The 17,902-nt window shown below is 38.6% G+C and overlaps 2 protein-coding genes across 8 annotated transcripts in view; one reads left to right on the forward strand and one right to left on the reverse strand.

The window, feature by feature from the left end:
• Positions 1-17,902, forward strand: part of LOC105265985 (agrin) — a 219,642-nt gene that overhangs the window by 93,230 nt on the left and 108,510 nt on the right. For all 6 annotated transcript variants that reach the window (XM_011303875.1, XM_011303885.1, XM_011303849.1 and 3 more), the window contains one exon: positions 5,776-5,811. In XM_011303875.1, the coding sequence (XP_011302177.1) occupies positions 5,776-5,811 (36 nt within the window). The remainder of the gene's footprint in view (positions 1-5,775; positions 5,812-17,902) is intronic.
• LOC105265963 (uncharacterized) lies at positions 16,482-17,657 on the reverse strand. 2 transcript variants are annotated; one of them, XM_011303825.1, is made up of 2 exons: positions 17,521-17,657; positions 16,482-17,304 (listed from the first exon to the last, which is right to left on the reverse strand). In XM_011303825.1, exon 2 carries the CDS (start codon positions 17,261-17,263, stop codon positions 16,649-16,651), a length of 615 nt encoding a protein of 204 aa, XP_011302127.1. In that variant the 5' UTR covers positions 17,264-17,304; positions 17,521-17,657; the 3' UTR covers positions 16,482-16,648. The 2 variants fall into 2 exon arrangements, with proteins under 2 accessions (XP_011302127.1, XP_011302120.1); XM_011303818.1 differs by having other exon boundaries at positions 16,482-17,376; positions 17,521-17,650.

Raw genomic sequence — 17,902 nt, forward strand, 5'->3', positions numbered from 1 at the left:
TTCTTATCGTTTATCTACTTTATTTTTCATATCGTGCGTTTTCATGGGATAAGTTCATTTAATATTAAACAACTCATTATTCTGGCTCCAGTTTTTAATTGAGTTTTGTAAAATATCTCGAGATCTTTCGGAGATAACGAATTTCTTCTAATTACCATTTTCGTAGCTCTCCAGTATCTCTATAAAAAATATTCCGGCGAGAATTTCGATACCGGCCCTAAATTCCGAGACATTCACTGGAAACAGACCGCTGTTCATAACCCCGAAACAGGATAATATCAGTACTGGGCCACAGGATAATTTCGATCATGTCAATTGCACTCTGCATTTCCCTGAGTATCTATTGTAGGTGTATAAAATACGTGACGATATCAAACAGTGAAATAAGAGATAGTGACAAAAATATTGGCATTGTGAGAATGAAGTCTAACCCGGCGATGGTGTCTGGAGTATGACTGTCCGTTACGGCTTACAACTGCACCCTGAGAATGGGAATGAAATGGAGAATCGCTGGTAGAAAGCTCTCATAACGACGGGATGCGAACACGTGCCTTACATACTAAATTTTCAGCGCTTTCAACCCGAAAGCCACGTAAGTGTACGAAAGCTCCAACGGAGTTCCTAATTTTGCGCGCACCCCCGGAGTCTGGGGCGTCGGTACATTTTCCAGCCCGTCGGCCACGACGTCGTTTCGGGGTCGTGGAAAATCCGCTGTACAACTACCTCGCATCCTTCCAGTTACCCTTACCCCCTTTCCACCATTTTACCCACTGTATCCCTGTATTTCACTGCACTCATCCTCTGGTGGATCGGTCACGTACAGCTGCGTCAAATTTTCCAACTTGCGTCTGCCATGAATAACATTTTTTCCCTTCCAATAACGCCCAATCAACCTAACATCTCATTTCCCTGAATTTCATCTCAATCCATCGATTTATTCATTTATTATATGCATACGTTTAACTAAATATTCTTGGTAATTACTCACTAGAAAAACGAATCAACTCAGTGCCCCGAATTCTACCTAAATCTATCAGCTTTCTCGGTTTTTGATGGCGCATTTATCGGTTTATTAGTTTATTTATCTGTTCATCCATTTACTGATTTTAATGTCCAAATCCATTTATTTCATGACGGATTCACGTAATTCTTCACTGATTTGTAAATTATTTATTGATTTATCTTGAAAAGGTTTATTAACCAAAAATGATCTAGTGAGCGATTTGATATTGTGACATTCAATTAATTTGTCATTTATGAGAAGGTTCATTAATTGTGGGTTCCGTTTAATTTCGTTCACTTTTGGATGGATTCGAAGAATTAATTCACAAATAATGAATAGTTGATGAATGGTTGCGTTATAAATTGATATTCATTTGGTGAAATCATCGTGTGATAACTAACTGCTCACTCGAATCAAATTCATCATAATCTACCGGAAACGAACACCACCGGTGAAATTTCATATCCTCTATATTATTTGAGTCAAATAGTCCGTCATATGGAGTTTCATGGAGTCTATTTATCGGAGTAAAATATAATGATTTCCGACTGTCAGGAAATACCATATATGACTCCGCATATGGTCACAGTGAGAGATCAATCGACTGTATGTCGATGGTTCAATTTTCATTAAACTCCAATTATTACGTAATCCAACAGATTTCGCTCGATTATTGGTGGTCTTTATTGCTGCTTCTGTTTGATAGCGAGTGTTTATTGCTGATAGAAATAGACTTAGTAGAAATAAAATTGGAAATGTGACTTTTATGGACGAAAGAAGTCTGAGGTCAACAGATAAATTCTGGATTTTTTTATTTATTTGTGTAATTTTAGTTATCGTGTTTATTTGAGATTTTGATATTGAATAAAAATAACAATTATTATTACTGTTTTTTTTGTTCAATGCGATAAATTTTTGATTAAAACATTGATATTTAAAAGAAAATTCCGAAAATATCTGCTAGCCGCGTTTTTTTTTCGCGATGACTCCCCGAAAATAAAAAACTACGTTCTCTCCACCCCAACTGATATATTCCCTCCACCCTTAATTTTTCATTCTCCATCCCCCTGAACTCGCCAAATTACGAACATTACATGTTTCATGAAACGTGAAGTGAAAGTAGAATAACCGTTGAAAATTCACCACTCGCCCAAGAGCTTGTTAATGGTAAAAAGGGTGGGAGAATGGGGAGGAGAAAGGTAGCTCGAGGGATGGTTGGAGTGTGCTCAAAAGTTATCGGCTCAAGTTTCTTCGAGTTTCGAATTTCCAGACATTGGTCCTGACGTGCAGGAATTTCTCGCGTTTCCACGCGTTCACTCTGTACACAAGTGAGAAATAATCGAGTGATGATCATCAAAAAAACAATACAGAAATAAATATCCACACAGCTGAAATCCAATTTTTACAAATAATAATAATAATAATAATAATAACATTTTTTTTCTATCATGAAATGAAAACTGAAATTACAATTCAAGTTGAAGGAAAAATAAAAAATATCACTGAAAGTAAAATAAAAATAAAGATAGAAATCCAAACGAAAATTAAAGTGAATAGAATGTTGTACTCGTTTTGCAAAATATTGCACAATTGCTCGTAGGCAATGAGGCCATCGGAAAATATCAGTATAATGAGTATAACTATTACAACTGTGTCAGGCAGTATTTTCGCTCGTTGCAAACGACTAGTGGAATTTTGCACGTCCCCTAATCGATAGAGTGAGAATTTTGCAGAAACTGGTGCGAGTGTCGGGCGAAAGTCATGCCTTTGGTCAACCTACTTCTGTGAAATAATGGCCGGTATTTGCACCTAGGCGTCGATATTATCGTCCCTCAGGGAACATTCAGGGGTGCGGTATGAAAGGAGATAAAACTGTTCTGCAATAATAAAATGCGCCGGTGCGCATGGATGAGCACGTGAGAGTAAACACCCGACACTTGGCTCTCAATAAACTGTGTAACATTTACTGAACGTTTTTTTTTCCCGGAGTCCATTTTAGACATTCTCATTTAGAGTTAATTTTGAATGAATCCGTTATTTCTACGGTATCATTTGACATGAAATTGATTTTATCGGTAAAAGTTCCTCTGATTATTCATGAAATCATCTCAGAAGGGATTGGGGCAAGAATAATCTGTAGTTCATCGGAAATATTCTTCGGGGTTTCAAATTGAACTAATTTCCCCCATTCAATTTTGCGTGCAAAATTCATTCAATTCAATTAATGATTCATGCGGATAATTGTAAAATTCGCTGTGAAAATGGAGAATTCGATGTGATAGAATTTCGTCCTGAGGGCGTCAGACGGTTGAATCCTCTCGTCGTGTCAAATGAACAAACATCTGTTTATCCGTTTACGTGACTCGTGTCAATTCACTGAAAATGCGTCGGGTGAAATCTCTAGTCAGCGCAAATAGACTGATAATGCGAAAATTTCAATTTTGATTCTGAAAGTCTTGACTTGAGACTCAATCGAACATTTTTCTGTAATCCAAGTTTCTACCGACGTGGGATTTAGAAAAAAGACTTCAGTTGTTACTTTCAAATGAGAACTTGTAAAAGTCTGAACTTTGCCCATCTGAAAGTCTAAATTTAAGACTTTCGTAATCTTAAAAATGAAGCTCAAATCTTTTCACTCTACTTCTCACTAGAATTGTTCCCTCAATGACAAATCGCTGTGATAATTTCGTCGATTTAATCAAGTTTCCAATGGCCGTTAATAAAGAAAGTAAATCTTCTAAGTCGTCCGATCAAGCAGTTGCCACCAAAATGATGCAGAGTTTTTGCAAATCCCATCTCTCGGAAAAGTTTCCTCATTTTTCGTCGAGTTTATCCCACCGCTTGAGAAAACTTTTACCCCGTGGAAAAAATATATCGAGGGAAAATCAATTGGCCTCCAAGCTGGCTGTCGTTATACTACTTTCCTCCGCTTCTTCTTTTCATTTATTTTTAGTTCTTGATTCGACTGAATAATTAGTTTGCTGTCAATGGCCAGAAGCTAGCGCCTGTCTAAAGACAATTGGCGATTGGGAGGGATTAAAAGTGTAAACGAAATCCACAGTTTTATGAACAGCACCCAGAGAGACTGGAAACTAAATAATGAAGGCCCAATGGATAAATAAAATTATATTCATCTCCTGGAGAGATTTTTTGGAAACAATCTTTGAACCTTTTTGAGGGTAAAGGGGTGAATAAGCCCTTTTACAAGTCAATTCAACTTTAAACTAGTGTCAAAGGCCCTGTTCTGTCGCTACATGAACATCTACTGTACACCGTGTGGTGTCAGATTTGAGTGGAGGGTGGGTTAAAGGGGGTTGAAGGTGGTGACTTGTGGCGACACGTGTCAGACATGTGTGTCAAGCTACGCGAGTCGTATACAGCGATGCAAAAGGCTATCGGCAAGATATCGGCATGCACTAGGAGGCCAGGGTTTGCATACATATCGTTGGTTTGGGGTAGCACCGAGTGGCTTAAATGGCATCCCAGTATCCAACTACCTTAGCCCTCACACCACCCACATCCTCACTCTCAACTCCTGCCTTCGAGAACATAAAGTACGGAACTGTATAGATTGGCCGAACCATTCTGTACCAGACACTGATGTTTATGCACTTTGGCCTCACTCTGCCCTTCAAGGGGCTCCTATTAATCTCTAGGTACGCAGCAATTTATGGTAATGAGGCTTCCTGCGGTTGGAAATTATTTACAGTGAAATTATATATTTCAAATATAATATTTAAAAATTCTTCTTTTTGAGATGTGTCACTATATCTTGAAAACATTAAGCTGTATGTATTGACGTATTTTTGTATTCATCTTTAGGGATGTGTTCTATATATTTTCAAAATTTACAATGAATAAGTAAAAATCTAGGAATGTTTTTTAAATTCACAGTTGAATTCTCAATTCGTTGGGATTCACTGGAATTTCCTGCTAAATATTAATTTAGTTCGTCGGATTTTTTTTTGGCTCGGGATACAATTGGATGTTTTATAATTTCCTGTTGGTTATTTTAGTAGACTTTTTGGGGGGATTTTCTTTCAGAATTCCATCCCTGTGAATGTCAAACGGAATTTATTGTTGAATCTCTTGAAAGCCAACATCAAAAATGACCCTGTTTCACCAAGGGAGTTCATTAAACTCCAACTTTTTGATGGTCTTACGTGCGACAGGTATCACGGTGGTGCATTACTTTAAGAGCCTCTGGTGTTTGTACCTCAATGTCAGAGGGATTCGATTTTCCCCAGACCCCGGGTACTGTGCATTTTCCACCACCTGGATATCCTATCAGCAAAATCCCTCGGGTGAATGATTTTCGCAGCAGCCAAATATAATTATCTTGAGAGTAATTTCCCGGAGAAAACAAAATCGAGGATCAAACAGGCAGAGAAATGCCCTGAAGTATGTATTTTCCCACGGGATTTTTGAATATTAATTCCAAAAAAAAATTAACTATAACTACTTTTCCGTTTATCTGCCTTGAAAAATTCATAGAACCAAAAAAAATGATAATTCATGCATAAAAAATGTTATTTTGTGCTCAAAATAATAATGATACTAACATTATTGTTGTTATCTAATGTTGATTAATTTTTTTGAATTTTACTGAAAAAAATAAAGAGATTGCACGATTTCGGAATTTTTTGCGGAATTATCCCGAATGTTTTGTCTCTCCCCGTAGATGAATTTTATAATTTCTATCCCTTTTATTTGATAAATAAAAATCCAGATTCATTATCTAATAATTTAATTCCACATTTTTCTCTTTTCAGATATGTCGTACAAGCCGCGTCATCCGGTAGTCGAGGGTAAGTGTCAAAGAGATATTGCAAAACCAAATTGATAAACTAATATTTCAACAACGTATACAAAAACGAGGGAACGAACTCTGTCCTTTCACGTGCAAAATAGTTTTTTTTTATGGATGAGAGTGAATATCTCAACGCATGCCAGATCTGTCAGGCCCTTGGTACATGGTATTATGAAAGTTCTGCACCCCTTTAATTTCCATCCAACACAACTCGCAGAGTCTGTTGAAAAATTTTTACCGAATTTTTCAGGTTTTAGTCTGAAAATATTCATCAGTTACCCCGAAATTACCGAAAATATTGAAAATTTATCACCTGCGATTAAAAGTCCATAAAATTGGTGAATCGAAATTAAACCCCTCCATAATAAATAAAATAAATTAATTAGAGAAATTCAGTTAAAAATTATTTTCAATATAAATTCTCGGATTAATTATCGAAACCAATCCAATTTTAATGATTACAGTTTCCGTGAAATAACGGGAAAAATTCCCTAAATGAAGAAAGCGAGAACAATAGGTTTTTCATTAATTTCGATTGATCAATATGACTCCCGTATTTGATCCGGGAAATGCGAATGCATCGCGCCATCATTACCGTGCGTAATTAAAAAAAAAATATCTCTTTCGAGTCAATGAGTATTTGGTAAAAATATTTTTTCCCCTCGAACTCTCCCGCATACTTCAATTACATCAAACACATCATTGTGGAATTAAGTGAGTTGAACGGTCACGTTATGTGAGGATTATCACGAAACGACCAGGAAGGCAACATAAATAGAGTGCAGAGGGGAATGAGGAGATGTACTTAAGATACTGTGGGCTTAAATCATTTGTATCTTATCTGTTATTGCTGCTTGAAGATGGTGGCGCCGTAAAAGATGTTTTTCAGGGAGAACAGATCTTCATTCTTATTTTATAGATTTGGAATGCGTGGGGGTGCACTATGGGGTCGTTTCGAATGGGAATTCCGACGTGAGGGACAAGTAACTACAATCATTTGGTATCTCTTTATGATTCTTGATGGAATGAATTTCGAGGCGAGAAAGAGTTACTTAAAACGGTTGTAATAAGTCGCAGGTGAGACTTGAGATTTACCACGAATTTAAGGATGCATTCTCACTCTTGTATTTCGAGTGTAAAAAATTTGAAGTTTCCCGTAGAAAATGGTAATCGCGATTGAAATATGAGTTGATACAAAATACTCAGGGGAATCCCAATTTCTCGGTGGACGCGATTTTTCATTATTCTACTGCTATTGTTATTATAATAATTGCGAATCGTCATTTCCGTTTATATTTTTTCGTGTTTAATTTCATCTTTGAATTTTAGAGATGGGTTTTCACACTATGACTGGCATTATTTTTTTCTTTGCACTATTGCAATCCCAGGGACGCTTTAACTCTCGGAGCCGTTGCGCTGTGACTGAGACATGGTTCCCTCGGGATGTTGCCGAGTCCCTGAGATTTACGAACTCTGTTCGCGTGTATCACGCGCGCAGTTATCCCCAGGTGTATAACCGAGAGGTGTACGACTTAGCGACTGGATATCTCTGAAACCGCCCCCTTTCTCGTTTTTCCGCTTTTTCCTTAACTTCAATTTCGCATGTTCGATCTTGCGACGAATTGCCTACAAATTTCTGGTTAAACATATTAGAAGGTCACCAGGAGCTTAAAATTTATTTATCCAGGGTGCATTTGCGATCAATTACAATTTTCCTCGACAACATTCGTCTGCAGGTTAAATTCCATCGCAAGTGTACGCAGTATCGTATGATCGGTATTGATATTGTACCTCGTGGAATTACCCGACCGCCTGTTGAACTGTTGAATGGGTTCTCTCTTCTATTTTTTATTTATTCTGTGAATTCTGAGATGAGTTAATCGCGTGAACTTGGAAAATAAAGAGTTAAATAATCAGGGAAGTCTTAAAAATACGATTTGTACTCGAACCGAACCGCAAAATGTGCTGGCATTTTCCTTCAAGCATCTAATTTCCTCGGGAAAATGATAAACTTATTGAGAAGCAGTAGTTTTATTCTCAGGAATTATTATGCCTTGTTTTCCAATTCTTCCCTATATTTTATCGACCTTTCAAGGTTCCTCGTGTTTTTAGTACCAGATATACTGCCCAGTCTTTACAATTTTCACCGATATATATCAAGACATTTTTACTCCCCTTCTAGAGCTCAAACAATAAACCAGCTGATGACCGCGTACACCAGGCCTTTTGTTTTTATCATCTCCCAGTGGAGTTACATCAGGCAGAATGTTAATACCTCTTGTCGCGTATGAAAATGTTCAGGGATGAGCGTAAAAGTGAATTTAAGAGGAAATTATGACTGGAATAAAAAAAAAATGCTACGAAATACGAGTTACAAAAATGCACCGACAGTTAAATGAGAGGGATTTTGTTTTATTCTTCGTGATGGATCGTTTTGGTCTTTCAGAAAACTCAGGTTTGTTTTTTTCTTTCTCGCGACTTGTTTGGGAGAACATCAATCTCGTACGCCTGAGCTTTGTATCGTAGCCACTATCAATTTTCTCCTCGTTTCAATTCGATCCATCTCTCTTATCTCGGACGAAGGATCGGCTGATATTTTTTTGGTGGTTCAACAGTAAACCTGTGGGCTTATTCAATGGGAATGCATTCAGCGTGATTACAAAATTTTCTCGGTTAAATTTACCCCAAGTATTATCGGTTTACCTCCGATTTCTCTGCAGAATATTTTCCATTGACACTTCATTCTGGAAAATCATGAAATACATTTTGAGCGATATACACTGCGATAGTATTTTTCTTCAATCATAATTTTTCGAAAATAATGTTGAAGCTAATTTGATTGGGTCTCTACAAAAAAATTCGAAGTTGCCAGTGAACGTTGAATTTTGTGACTGAAAAATCGATTGATAACAAAATACCCTGGTAAATGCAAATTCGTAAAGAATAACAATTTCTCCAATTACGGACTAAACACGAAGATCTTTATCAATTCTCCGACCAACAATTTGCAACCGCCTGAATATTATAATTCCCCTGAGTGTACCCATTAAAAAAATTACCCAGAACGATAAAGCCCGAGTTTTGCCTTTTGTAGGAAAATTCCGAGGGGGGACAGTTTCTCGACTTCCTAGTGCAGGTCTTCCTGTTTTGTCGGGGTAAGACGAGAGAATAGAAATGCCCGGGTTGAAGGTAAGGAGCCCCGCCAAGAGAATGAAAGATGTTGAAGCTGTGGAAAAGGGTCTCCAAGAGGAAGTTTTCAAGTGAGACCGAGAAAGAGAAATTCATGTGTGTTGGACTGTTCTCAGGGTGTACATGTGACCCAAGTGAGGGTAAGAGTCACCCCCGAGGCAGGGGCTTCTTCCAACAGGAAGCAATTTCTTCGCTGGTGCAACCTTATCGTGCACACGTCAACGTTTGTATTGTACTGCTATTGCAACGTATCAACGGAACTGCATCCACCGAATGGGAGATGCTTATTTAGATGATGGCTTTTTTGCACATGATTCTTCGGGTGTGGAATGTCCATGTCGTTGGTCATGGGCTGAGATTTGAGATTTCACTCTTGTCTCAATTTTTTGCAATCACTTCTGACCATTTCATCGTATGCAATTCCATGGGAATTTTAGAACTGGCTTTCGAATTTAGTATGTCGCTTTCCAGAACTTTCAGTCGTGTTGCAATTGGCCTGGAATTTGAGAACTTCATCTTGTTCGAATATTCCCTTTCAAAGCAATTTTTTCTCAGAGAGTAGCAATGGAAAAAATTTCCCGATAGTGCATTTTTCTGTTGGTAAAAAATGGCAGATTCCTCACTGAAAATCCTAATTACGAGGAAAAACATCAAAGACTAGAAGCCATTATTCCATCGGCAGTGAATGTCGGTGTGAAGCTTGCAGGCAGACAACCAGAGGTTGAGCGTATGTATCGGTTGAAATGAATGCGAAAAGCAAAGCGAGAGAGGTGCTCAATAAATTAGCCTGTACCAAATAAAAGTATCAGTGGGTACGTCCTGGGGTTTTCACGGGGTTGGGGGATGCCTCTCGGGTGTGTACGGAGTTTCTAGAATTATCGGAACATCGCTTCGTAGGGAATATTCGTTTGCAATCCCAGTAAAATTTCGTCCAACACGAGGGGAGAGAGATGTTAGGAGTTTCTCCGAGAGCAAGTTTGCCCCGGGAGTTCAACAAATCTCGTTTCACCCCTGAACCTGTGGACCTGTACCCCTTCCCTCTTTTCTTGGCTCTGTAAACCCATCCAGTGTGGAACCACTTCTTCGCGGTATTAATTAGGAGATGGAGAGACCCGGAATATTTGACTTTTTCTCATTTTTATACGTCAACATGAATTACCGACTAGGGCAGAGGATTCATGTATTTTTTAGTGTAGGCTATCTGCTCAGAAAAAATATTTAATTTCATTAACTAAAATGTACTTTCTATTAACTGCGTTAATAATTGGAAAATAACGCGAATGAAGCTTCAGCGTTGGGAGTTCATTGAACTTCAGCAATTCAATTCAACTCTCAACTGGCCAGTCGCAAAGGGCCTCGCAATTTCAGGAAATGTAATAATCCGGAGTGAGACACTTTACGTCAGGTACCATCCCTCTGTACGACTAATCATTCAAAGCGTTTGCATACCGTCAATGTCGCAATGATCCCCCAAAAAAACCAACAATTTCCGACGAAATGACTAAACCCCATAATCCTCCCTTTCATCCCCAACCGAAAATCCCACAGAGATTCGGCTAAATGGTTCATAACAAAATAATCCCGACGATGATAGTCGAATATTTCATGATAGAAAAAGCCTCTTGTGCAGGGAGAAACAGAGAAAAAAAAGAAACAAGGACCATCATTTTATTTTGATCAAATGGACAGACCAAAAAGTGTTGAATGCGTTTGGTGAACAGAGGCCACCGGAAGCTGGACAATGGTACTTCGGTGGTGGCCTTTTAGCGAATGAAAATACGAGCAAGAGGACATGACAGCGAAGGGTTACATTAGCAAGAGGACCGACTACTAGGGGTGAGGTGAAAATCGTGGAACTAGATTCACAGCAATCGATAAAAGCGCTTCAATTCCGGTTGACGCACGATAATGCGAGATCGATAATGATCAAATTCCGTGAAACACTCGACTATTCCATATTGTTATAGGCATTGTCGATAAAAGGGATAGACAAAAGGGACAAGAGCCACTTCACAACTGTTTTCCACATTGAAGTGACAATTAAACCCTGAAATTTCAAACATTTGCTCTATAATGTAATTGATGTGAACCAACGACCAATATTAGCTGAGTCCATGGTTATTCATGATGGAATCATTCCCGTCGAATGCCAATGGAATCTTCCTCTTCCTGAAACCAACATATCCCGTCAAAGTGGATGAAATTGGGAATGGTCCAATCACCAGTCCTCATTACAAACTACTTTGACAGTTTGATAGTCAAAACAGAGAGATGATGTGGTCGTTGTTTCATTTGACCTTCGTGAAGGACGTGGGAAGTTTGTTCAGTTAACCAACTGTTCATCAGTAATTTGAGAATATCAATTCAAGAACTCGTACATCAGTGTCACGTTTGTTTGACCCTCGGGAATATCGTGCACAGATTTGACATTGATTTGGCAGGAATCCAGTCATTGTCAAGGGTCGAGATGGGTCAAACTCTGCGGATATGAAATATCAGGGTTGACAAGGTCGTGACGACGGTTTAATTAAGAGCTGTCATCTTTCGTCCTAATCCTTCGGGACCGAGGGATAACTTGCTCAAACACCTCATCAATTATCATTCCGTGTCGCAAGTAGCTTTGTCACATGATTCATCGTGACAATCGAAACTCCTGTCACTCGTGAATCCCTTCATTGTCGGCGCATAAACGATCGGGATGCAGCAACAACAGGATGAATGGCAACGTGAATCGACATTGAAACGAACGTGTGGAGTCTCAATCAAGCATGTTGCCGTTGGCAAGTTGTGAGGGAAGTTGTCTGTGACAATGGCAAAAGAGGAAAGGGATGGGAAACACGATTCGGACAATTCGGTTATCACGGTGATAACGATCGAGGCCTGCGGTTTGCGAGTGACCATTTCCAGCGTACCATGATTATCGATCTGAATTGTCTCGTTTGTTTACAATTTGTTCAGTATTTGTGTTTAAAATTTGGATTCTGTATTGACATTTTGACACTCATCCCAACGAAACATTGACCGCCACACTTGACCATGCCATCTGTATAAAGATGAGTGATTAGTGCACAAACTTTGTGTTCAATATTGACAGTTTATTGTTATCGTTGTCATCGTCATTGTGATAAATACAAGAAATCCTTCAGGGATTGGACAGCTTATTTGGACACTGTAAATTGAAATCGAAATCTGTGATGCCTGTAAAGCCGTGACAATGTAAGGTAACGAGTCGTTGATGGAAACAGTTAATTAATTATCCTGAGTGCAGCTGTTTATTAAAGAAAATGAATCGAGGGTGGAATGAAATTCGTGTGGGTGGTGAGCACTTTCGATAATGCTGCGCACATTTGAGGGAAAGAGGATTCATCAGCAGTGAATCTCAACATTGACTGTACAGTGTGGTTGTTTAGAGGACTGATGTCCATTTCCATGAAGTACAGCGTTACACATGTTACACATGTTACACATAACGCAAGCCAAACAGCACTCGTCTATACACGGAGTAAATGAGAGGACCAGAAGGAGTGGGAGAATGAGATGGAGAGAGCAGAAAACCCACAAGTCCATAAAGACTGATTTACGCACTAGAATTTATGAAGACTGTTTGGTTCTCGGGGCAGTATTCATCGCAACTCTTTCTCATTTTTAACGTTTTTTACGGTCTTTCTGTTTGCCCAGTGAAATTCCTTGCCACTAGCCGCCCCAGCAACAACTGACGGAATGCTTTTTGCTCTTTGTTTATGGGCTACGCTTTCGTCATTTATTTGAAAAGGATTTATATTTGTTTTTGGTTCTGTCGTTTGTTTGCATTTTTCTCTCTCTTCTCTCTCTACTCTCTCTCTCTCTCACTCTCTCTTTTCGCGGAATTTGTTTCTATTTTTTTTTTTCAGAGGCATTAAGTGTAATTCCTGTCACAATGAAGCTGTAAAAATCCGTTGATCCCCTTGGGATTAACGGGGATTTCGAGGCGTCGGGGTGACGAAAGAAACACCTGGAGATTTTAAACGACAGGAATTAAAAAATTGCTTTTTATCGTTTTGGGAAAGTTTGCAGCTGGGGGCTTACGTTTTTTTTCGCGCAGTGAGATTGTTTAATCGGGGAGTTCAACCGGTCGTAGTAGTTTGGGGATCGTGAGGATTTGGGGGTTGATTTCGTGATTTGAAGGGTTGAAGAGGAAAATCGACCCACGCTATTCAACTTGGATGATTTAATCGATAGCAACTTCCTCAAATTCCTATTCATAATTATTTTGAAATGGTATTAGTAATAATTGTGATCATTACTTGCTTATTATTATCATATTGTTTTATTTCAAATGATAAAATTAGTGCATTAAATAATGGAATTGAATAGGACTTTTTTCAGAGCAATTTTTGTTGTTGTTTTGTGGAAAATAAAGGAATTGAGGTAAAGTCGGAATCTGTCGAATAATAAAAGCCGAAGTACTCGACAGTTGAGAACTAAAATTTCCGTTTCACAACGGTGTCGCCATTACCAGTGAAGAGGCAAAAGTGGTAGCACCCGGGTTTGGGTCAGCCCCCCTAAGTGGAATGTATCAGGATTTAAGTAGTGGAGAAATACCGTGAAACTGAGGTCAGACCAGACATACCCCTTGTTTCACTCACTCCATTACGAGTGTAACTTACTTAACGGAAAATTGTGTTTCAGACCCGGTGAGATTTCTCACTGAAACAAAAGTAAAAATGGAGGAGGTTGAGTAATGGATGAGAATGGGGGGGATGAAACTCGGTGGGTAGAAAAAAAAAGGGGGGGGTCACTGTTTCTGGTCATGGAGAAAAAAAAATACCATATTTTCTTTTTAAATCCTCGAGATCTTCGGGGAGTTGGGGATGAGGAATTATAGCCGACTGTCTGTGTCGCTGGATTTCACATCGGATGGTAGATTATCACCCCAAATTTATGTGCTGACGTATAATTTTTGTGATGGACAGCTCGGTTTTTTTTAATAAAATATTTACACGACTTTTTTTTGGTGACACATTAAAAATAAAAGAGCAGCAAAAAAATTACACGGGTTAGTCCGTTGGTGGGAGGGGAGAATTTATTTTTAGGGACTTGAATTGAGTAAATTTTCGACTCAATTCATAACTATTCATATCAATTTGGCACTCCGCGTTGAATGAAGAAAACTTTTTACCGTCGAGGAAAATTTTACAAAATAAAATCAATTTCTCCAGTGGAGTGTGCAAGCCAAATCTCTTTTCATTTCTCTTATTTTTCAAGCACTGTATCATGAAAGCCTCATTTGCAGGTGTATTTCAAGCGTTTTTCCGAGGTCTTGTATTGCCGTTGGGCGTTGGTAGTGCACCGCAAAGCTAGTGTCTGGTCAGTTAGAATATATTCGAGGTGGTCAAAGGGACCGTGACAGCAAGAGAGAATGGAAAATGGTGGGGTGAATGGTACAACCTAGTGGGTGAGGGATTTTATGGAGGGAAAACCGGGATTTAACTTTCCACCGGGAGTCCCGGTGCGTCGGTGTCGCGGTATGGGGGAACTGCCCAGTTCAAGAGAAAAAGGGAGTGGAGGGATACGGACAAAAACAGGGTGTCGAGACAGAGTGCTCAACTTGGACAAAGGAATGCCTAGACAAAAGCTTAATCTTCCGGCTTCTTTTTTTTTTCCACTCTGAATTTTTTTATTCACCGGGAATTTAACTCGTGTCACCCATGTGCCAACACTTTTGCCGGGAATATTTCGGCATTTATGTCGCTTCAAATTGCTCGCGTGTCTCGAGATTTTTCCTGACTTCAGGATGAAATCAATTAAGTCTCGGTACCTCAATTGTCCAGACAGCCTGATGATCTCACGATCTGAGATCATATTTCAATTCCTCAATTCTTTAATTTGCGCATTGATCTGAGGTTTTAATAATTTTCGTATAATTTATACCATAAAATAAGTAAAAGGTGAAGGAATAATTCTTTACATTTGAAATAGCAATTACTATAATTACCTTACATTTTAATTATTACCATCATAAAGCCAAGGACATGAAAATCTGAAGTTCAGTAATTGATCTATTAAGTTTACCGTCACTGTGAAAATATTCAATTTTCAATAGAAGGGTTTTCTCATGACTCAAATGAGAGCTTCATTATTCTAAGAGAAAAGATCGGCAGTCACTGGAATTAATTTCCTTTTTTCATGCGATTAGAAATGTATGGTGGATTTTTTTCCTGCGGCTTAGGTCGCCGTGATGTGGAGGTATAACCAGAGGGTGGACATTTTACTTTATAATGTGTTGAACAAGCCACCTTACGTATGTTAATACGGGTTAATGCTCCCTGATATGTGAACACGCGAGTCACCTCGGTTCTTAGTTCATTGTGCCGAGGAATTTGCATACTTCGGGGAATGAGCATTACACGTCATCCATTTTGTTGTGTATTTCAAATGTTCATGTAAAGGGGTTTATTAACGCGAGATTTCTAACGGCTTCAACACGAATACAAATAAGAGGGAGGAAAATCACAAAGAAAATTTTTTATCATTTTTTGTTCCCCACAAAAATAATCGAGACATTGCCAAATTGTTAAGGTCAAACAACAGGATTGATTTTCGAGATCTTTTTTTTAATTATACAATAGAGTATTGACACTCTGTAATGATTCCTATTTTACTTTTCGCCTATTGATGATTTTAAATCACAATCCACAAAAAATTTCAGTTGAAAATTTAGTGATTCCGCCGCGTATTAAATATGATTAACCCAATCGATGAATTAGGAGGGAATTAATAATTAATCGCTCGATAAGAAGTCCTTGCAGATGATTTGGGGAAGAATTATTGAAGGGAGATTACTCACATTTTTGGTGACAGAGCTCAGCCACTAGTACCTCGGCACAATAAAATCACTGCACCGTGTGCTCGCTATGTATATCCTCATGTTCGTAACTCGTAAATTCGTAAACACCTCCGCGTCCATTCCGCGGTTATTGAGTCATTACGAACGAAACAAAGAATATATATAGCGGTTTTTTTTATCGCACCCTTAGAATGATTGCACGGCGAGGAATTTCCATCAAAAACTCATACGACTGTCGCCATAAAAAATACCGGACTGGGGCACTGCGATCTGATCACAAATATTAATGTTCACTCCAGTAAATTTGTTGCGGAACTCCGTTCTCCTGTGTGGGAATCTGACAATGAAAGAGTATGGCTCAAATCACATCAGAAGTACAATTAGAAGAAAAAGTACTTTTGTCATATAAATTTAGTAACTGGAATAAAATCCGCATATTGAAATTTTCTTCGTAAAAAATTTCTTCCACTAGTTATTGACTAGTTATTGTGCGTCGTTAAAATTGAATTTATATTTGTTGACATTACATGATTGACATTTATTTGTCAAACATATATTGTATTATCCTGATAAAATTTCTGTCTTCCTCATCATTGCCCAGATTACCAAAAACCTCTCCTTTCAACTCACATCAATAACTAAACGCACATAAATTGAAAGCAATCAACTACGATTTATTTTCCACAACAGTTTTCCAGTGACACAACCTTTCCAATCGTACAATAAATCCCTCGCGTTATATTCATTGAGTCTTCACTCTCCCGAATCACAGAGAAAATAATTCGTAAACACAATCATACAGCCCAGAGATCATTAAGCATTAATCATGATAGGACAGGTTCGTAACGATTCTCAGCGGCATATCAATCTCCAATGCTATTTTAACAGAGTCATCAGGAGTGGCACCAGTGAGCAGATCTACTGATTCGTCCGCATACTCATAGATATGATTATGCACATCGATGATCTCACGTAGCTTGTCGAATTTCTTCACGGTTAATTTCTGATCTGATTTGAAGATTCCGAGTGCACCGTCTATTTCTTTTTTCAAACGGGAGTTTCCTGAGGCATCAGTGTGATGAATCAGTGCAACGTGGATCCGAGCATCGGCTTCATCACTCAAGCACAATTTCACATTCCACTCTGTGTCCTCATGCCCTGATTCGAATGGCGGTGACTTGAGACAAATTCCACCCTGGTTATCAAGAAGGGTGTAATTGTTTATGACCCATTCGATCGAGAGGTGCGGTCTGCCAATTTTCGTTATCGCAAGCTGGCTGCCAATATCGTCATCGTCATCGTCATCGTCATCGTCATCGGCCTCTAGGACGCAATATTTGACAAATCTGGTATTGACCCGTTCGGTGCGATCTCCGATAGGAATTCGGTTATGTTTCTCGAGTATTGCCACGTTACTGTTTACGTCAGTGAGCATAGGAGTTGTTATTGATGAAATTAACTGATGGTTTGATAATACTGCAATCAGAAAGAGCAGAAAGGCCAAGGATGATGGCATATTTGAAGGATGGTGCAGTAACTTCCGATGTTCTGAAATCAAAATGGGTGACACGGTGTGCAATAAAAGTGGTTGACGCATTGGAAAGGATCTAGCGAAAAATATTTGCGGCTATTATATCATATAATTAGGCTATATAATCAGGAATTTCGAATTTTTATGTAATAAGTACTTACCCTCTCACTTGATTTAGACTGGTTAAACGACTCGTAGCTTGTGGATTCAATAGAATGGTTGCATATTGTGCTCGGAATATATATCCTGATGATCGTACCTCGTAAAGCTGCAATCGCTTTAACTTCCCGTCGGTTGAGTTATCGCGAAAAGGACGCGAAATGGATGTCGCATGTCTTCAGAAAAATTTCGAACTCTGATATTTTATCTGGTTTTTTAGAGATAATGTCTTCAATAACCCACAGAGAAAAAAAAATACCTTGGTGTTAACGAAAGTTTCTGGATTCATGAAAACTTCTACATTTTCATGTAGAGAGAAGACAAGAAATGTGGAAGAGAAGTTTCTAGATGCGAGACAATAATGGTCTTCTCGAATTTGGAAAC

The sequence above is a fragment of the Fopius arisanus genome, unplaced genomic scaffold (assembly GCF_000806365.1).
Source record: "Fopius arisanus strain USDA-PBARC FA_bdor unplaced genomic scaffold, ASM80636v1 scaffold00002, whole genome shotgun sequence".
Lineage (NCBI taxonomy): Eukaryota > Metazoa > Arthropoda > Insecta > Hymenoptera > Braconidae > Fopius > Fopius arisanus.

What these genes read in the sequence shown, in the direction of transcription:
- LOC105265963 (XM_011303818.1), bottom strand. Translation starts at nt 17,344, where the DNA reads ATGCCATCATCCTTGGCCTTTCTGCTCTTTCTGATTGCAGTATTATCA.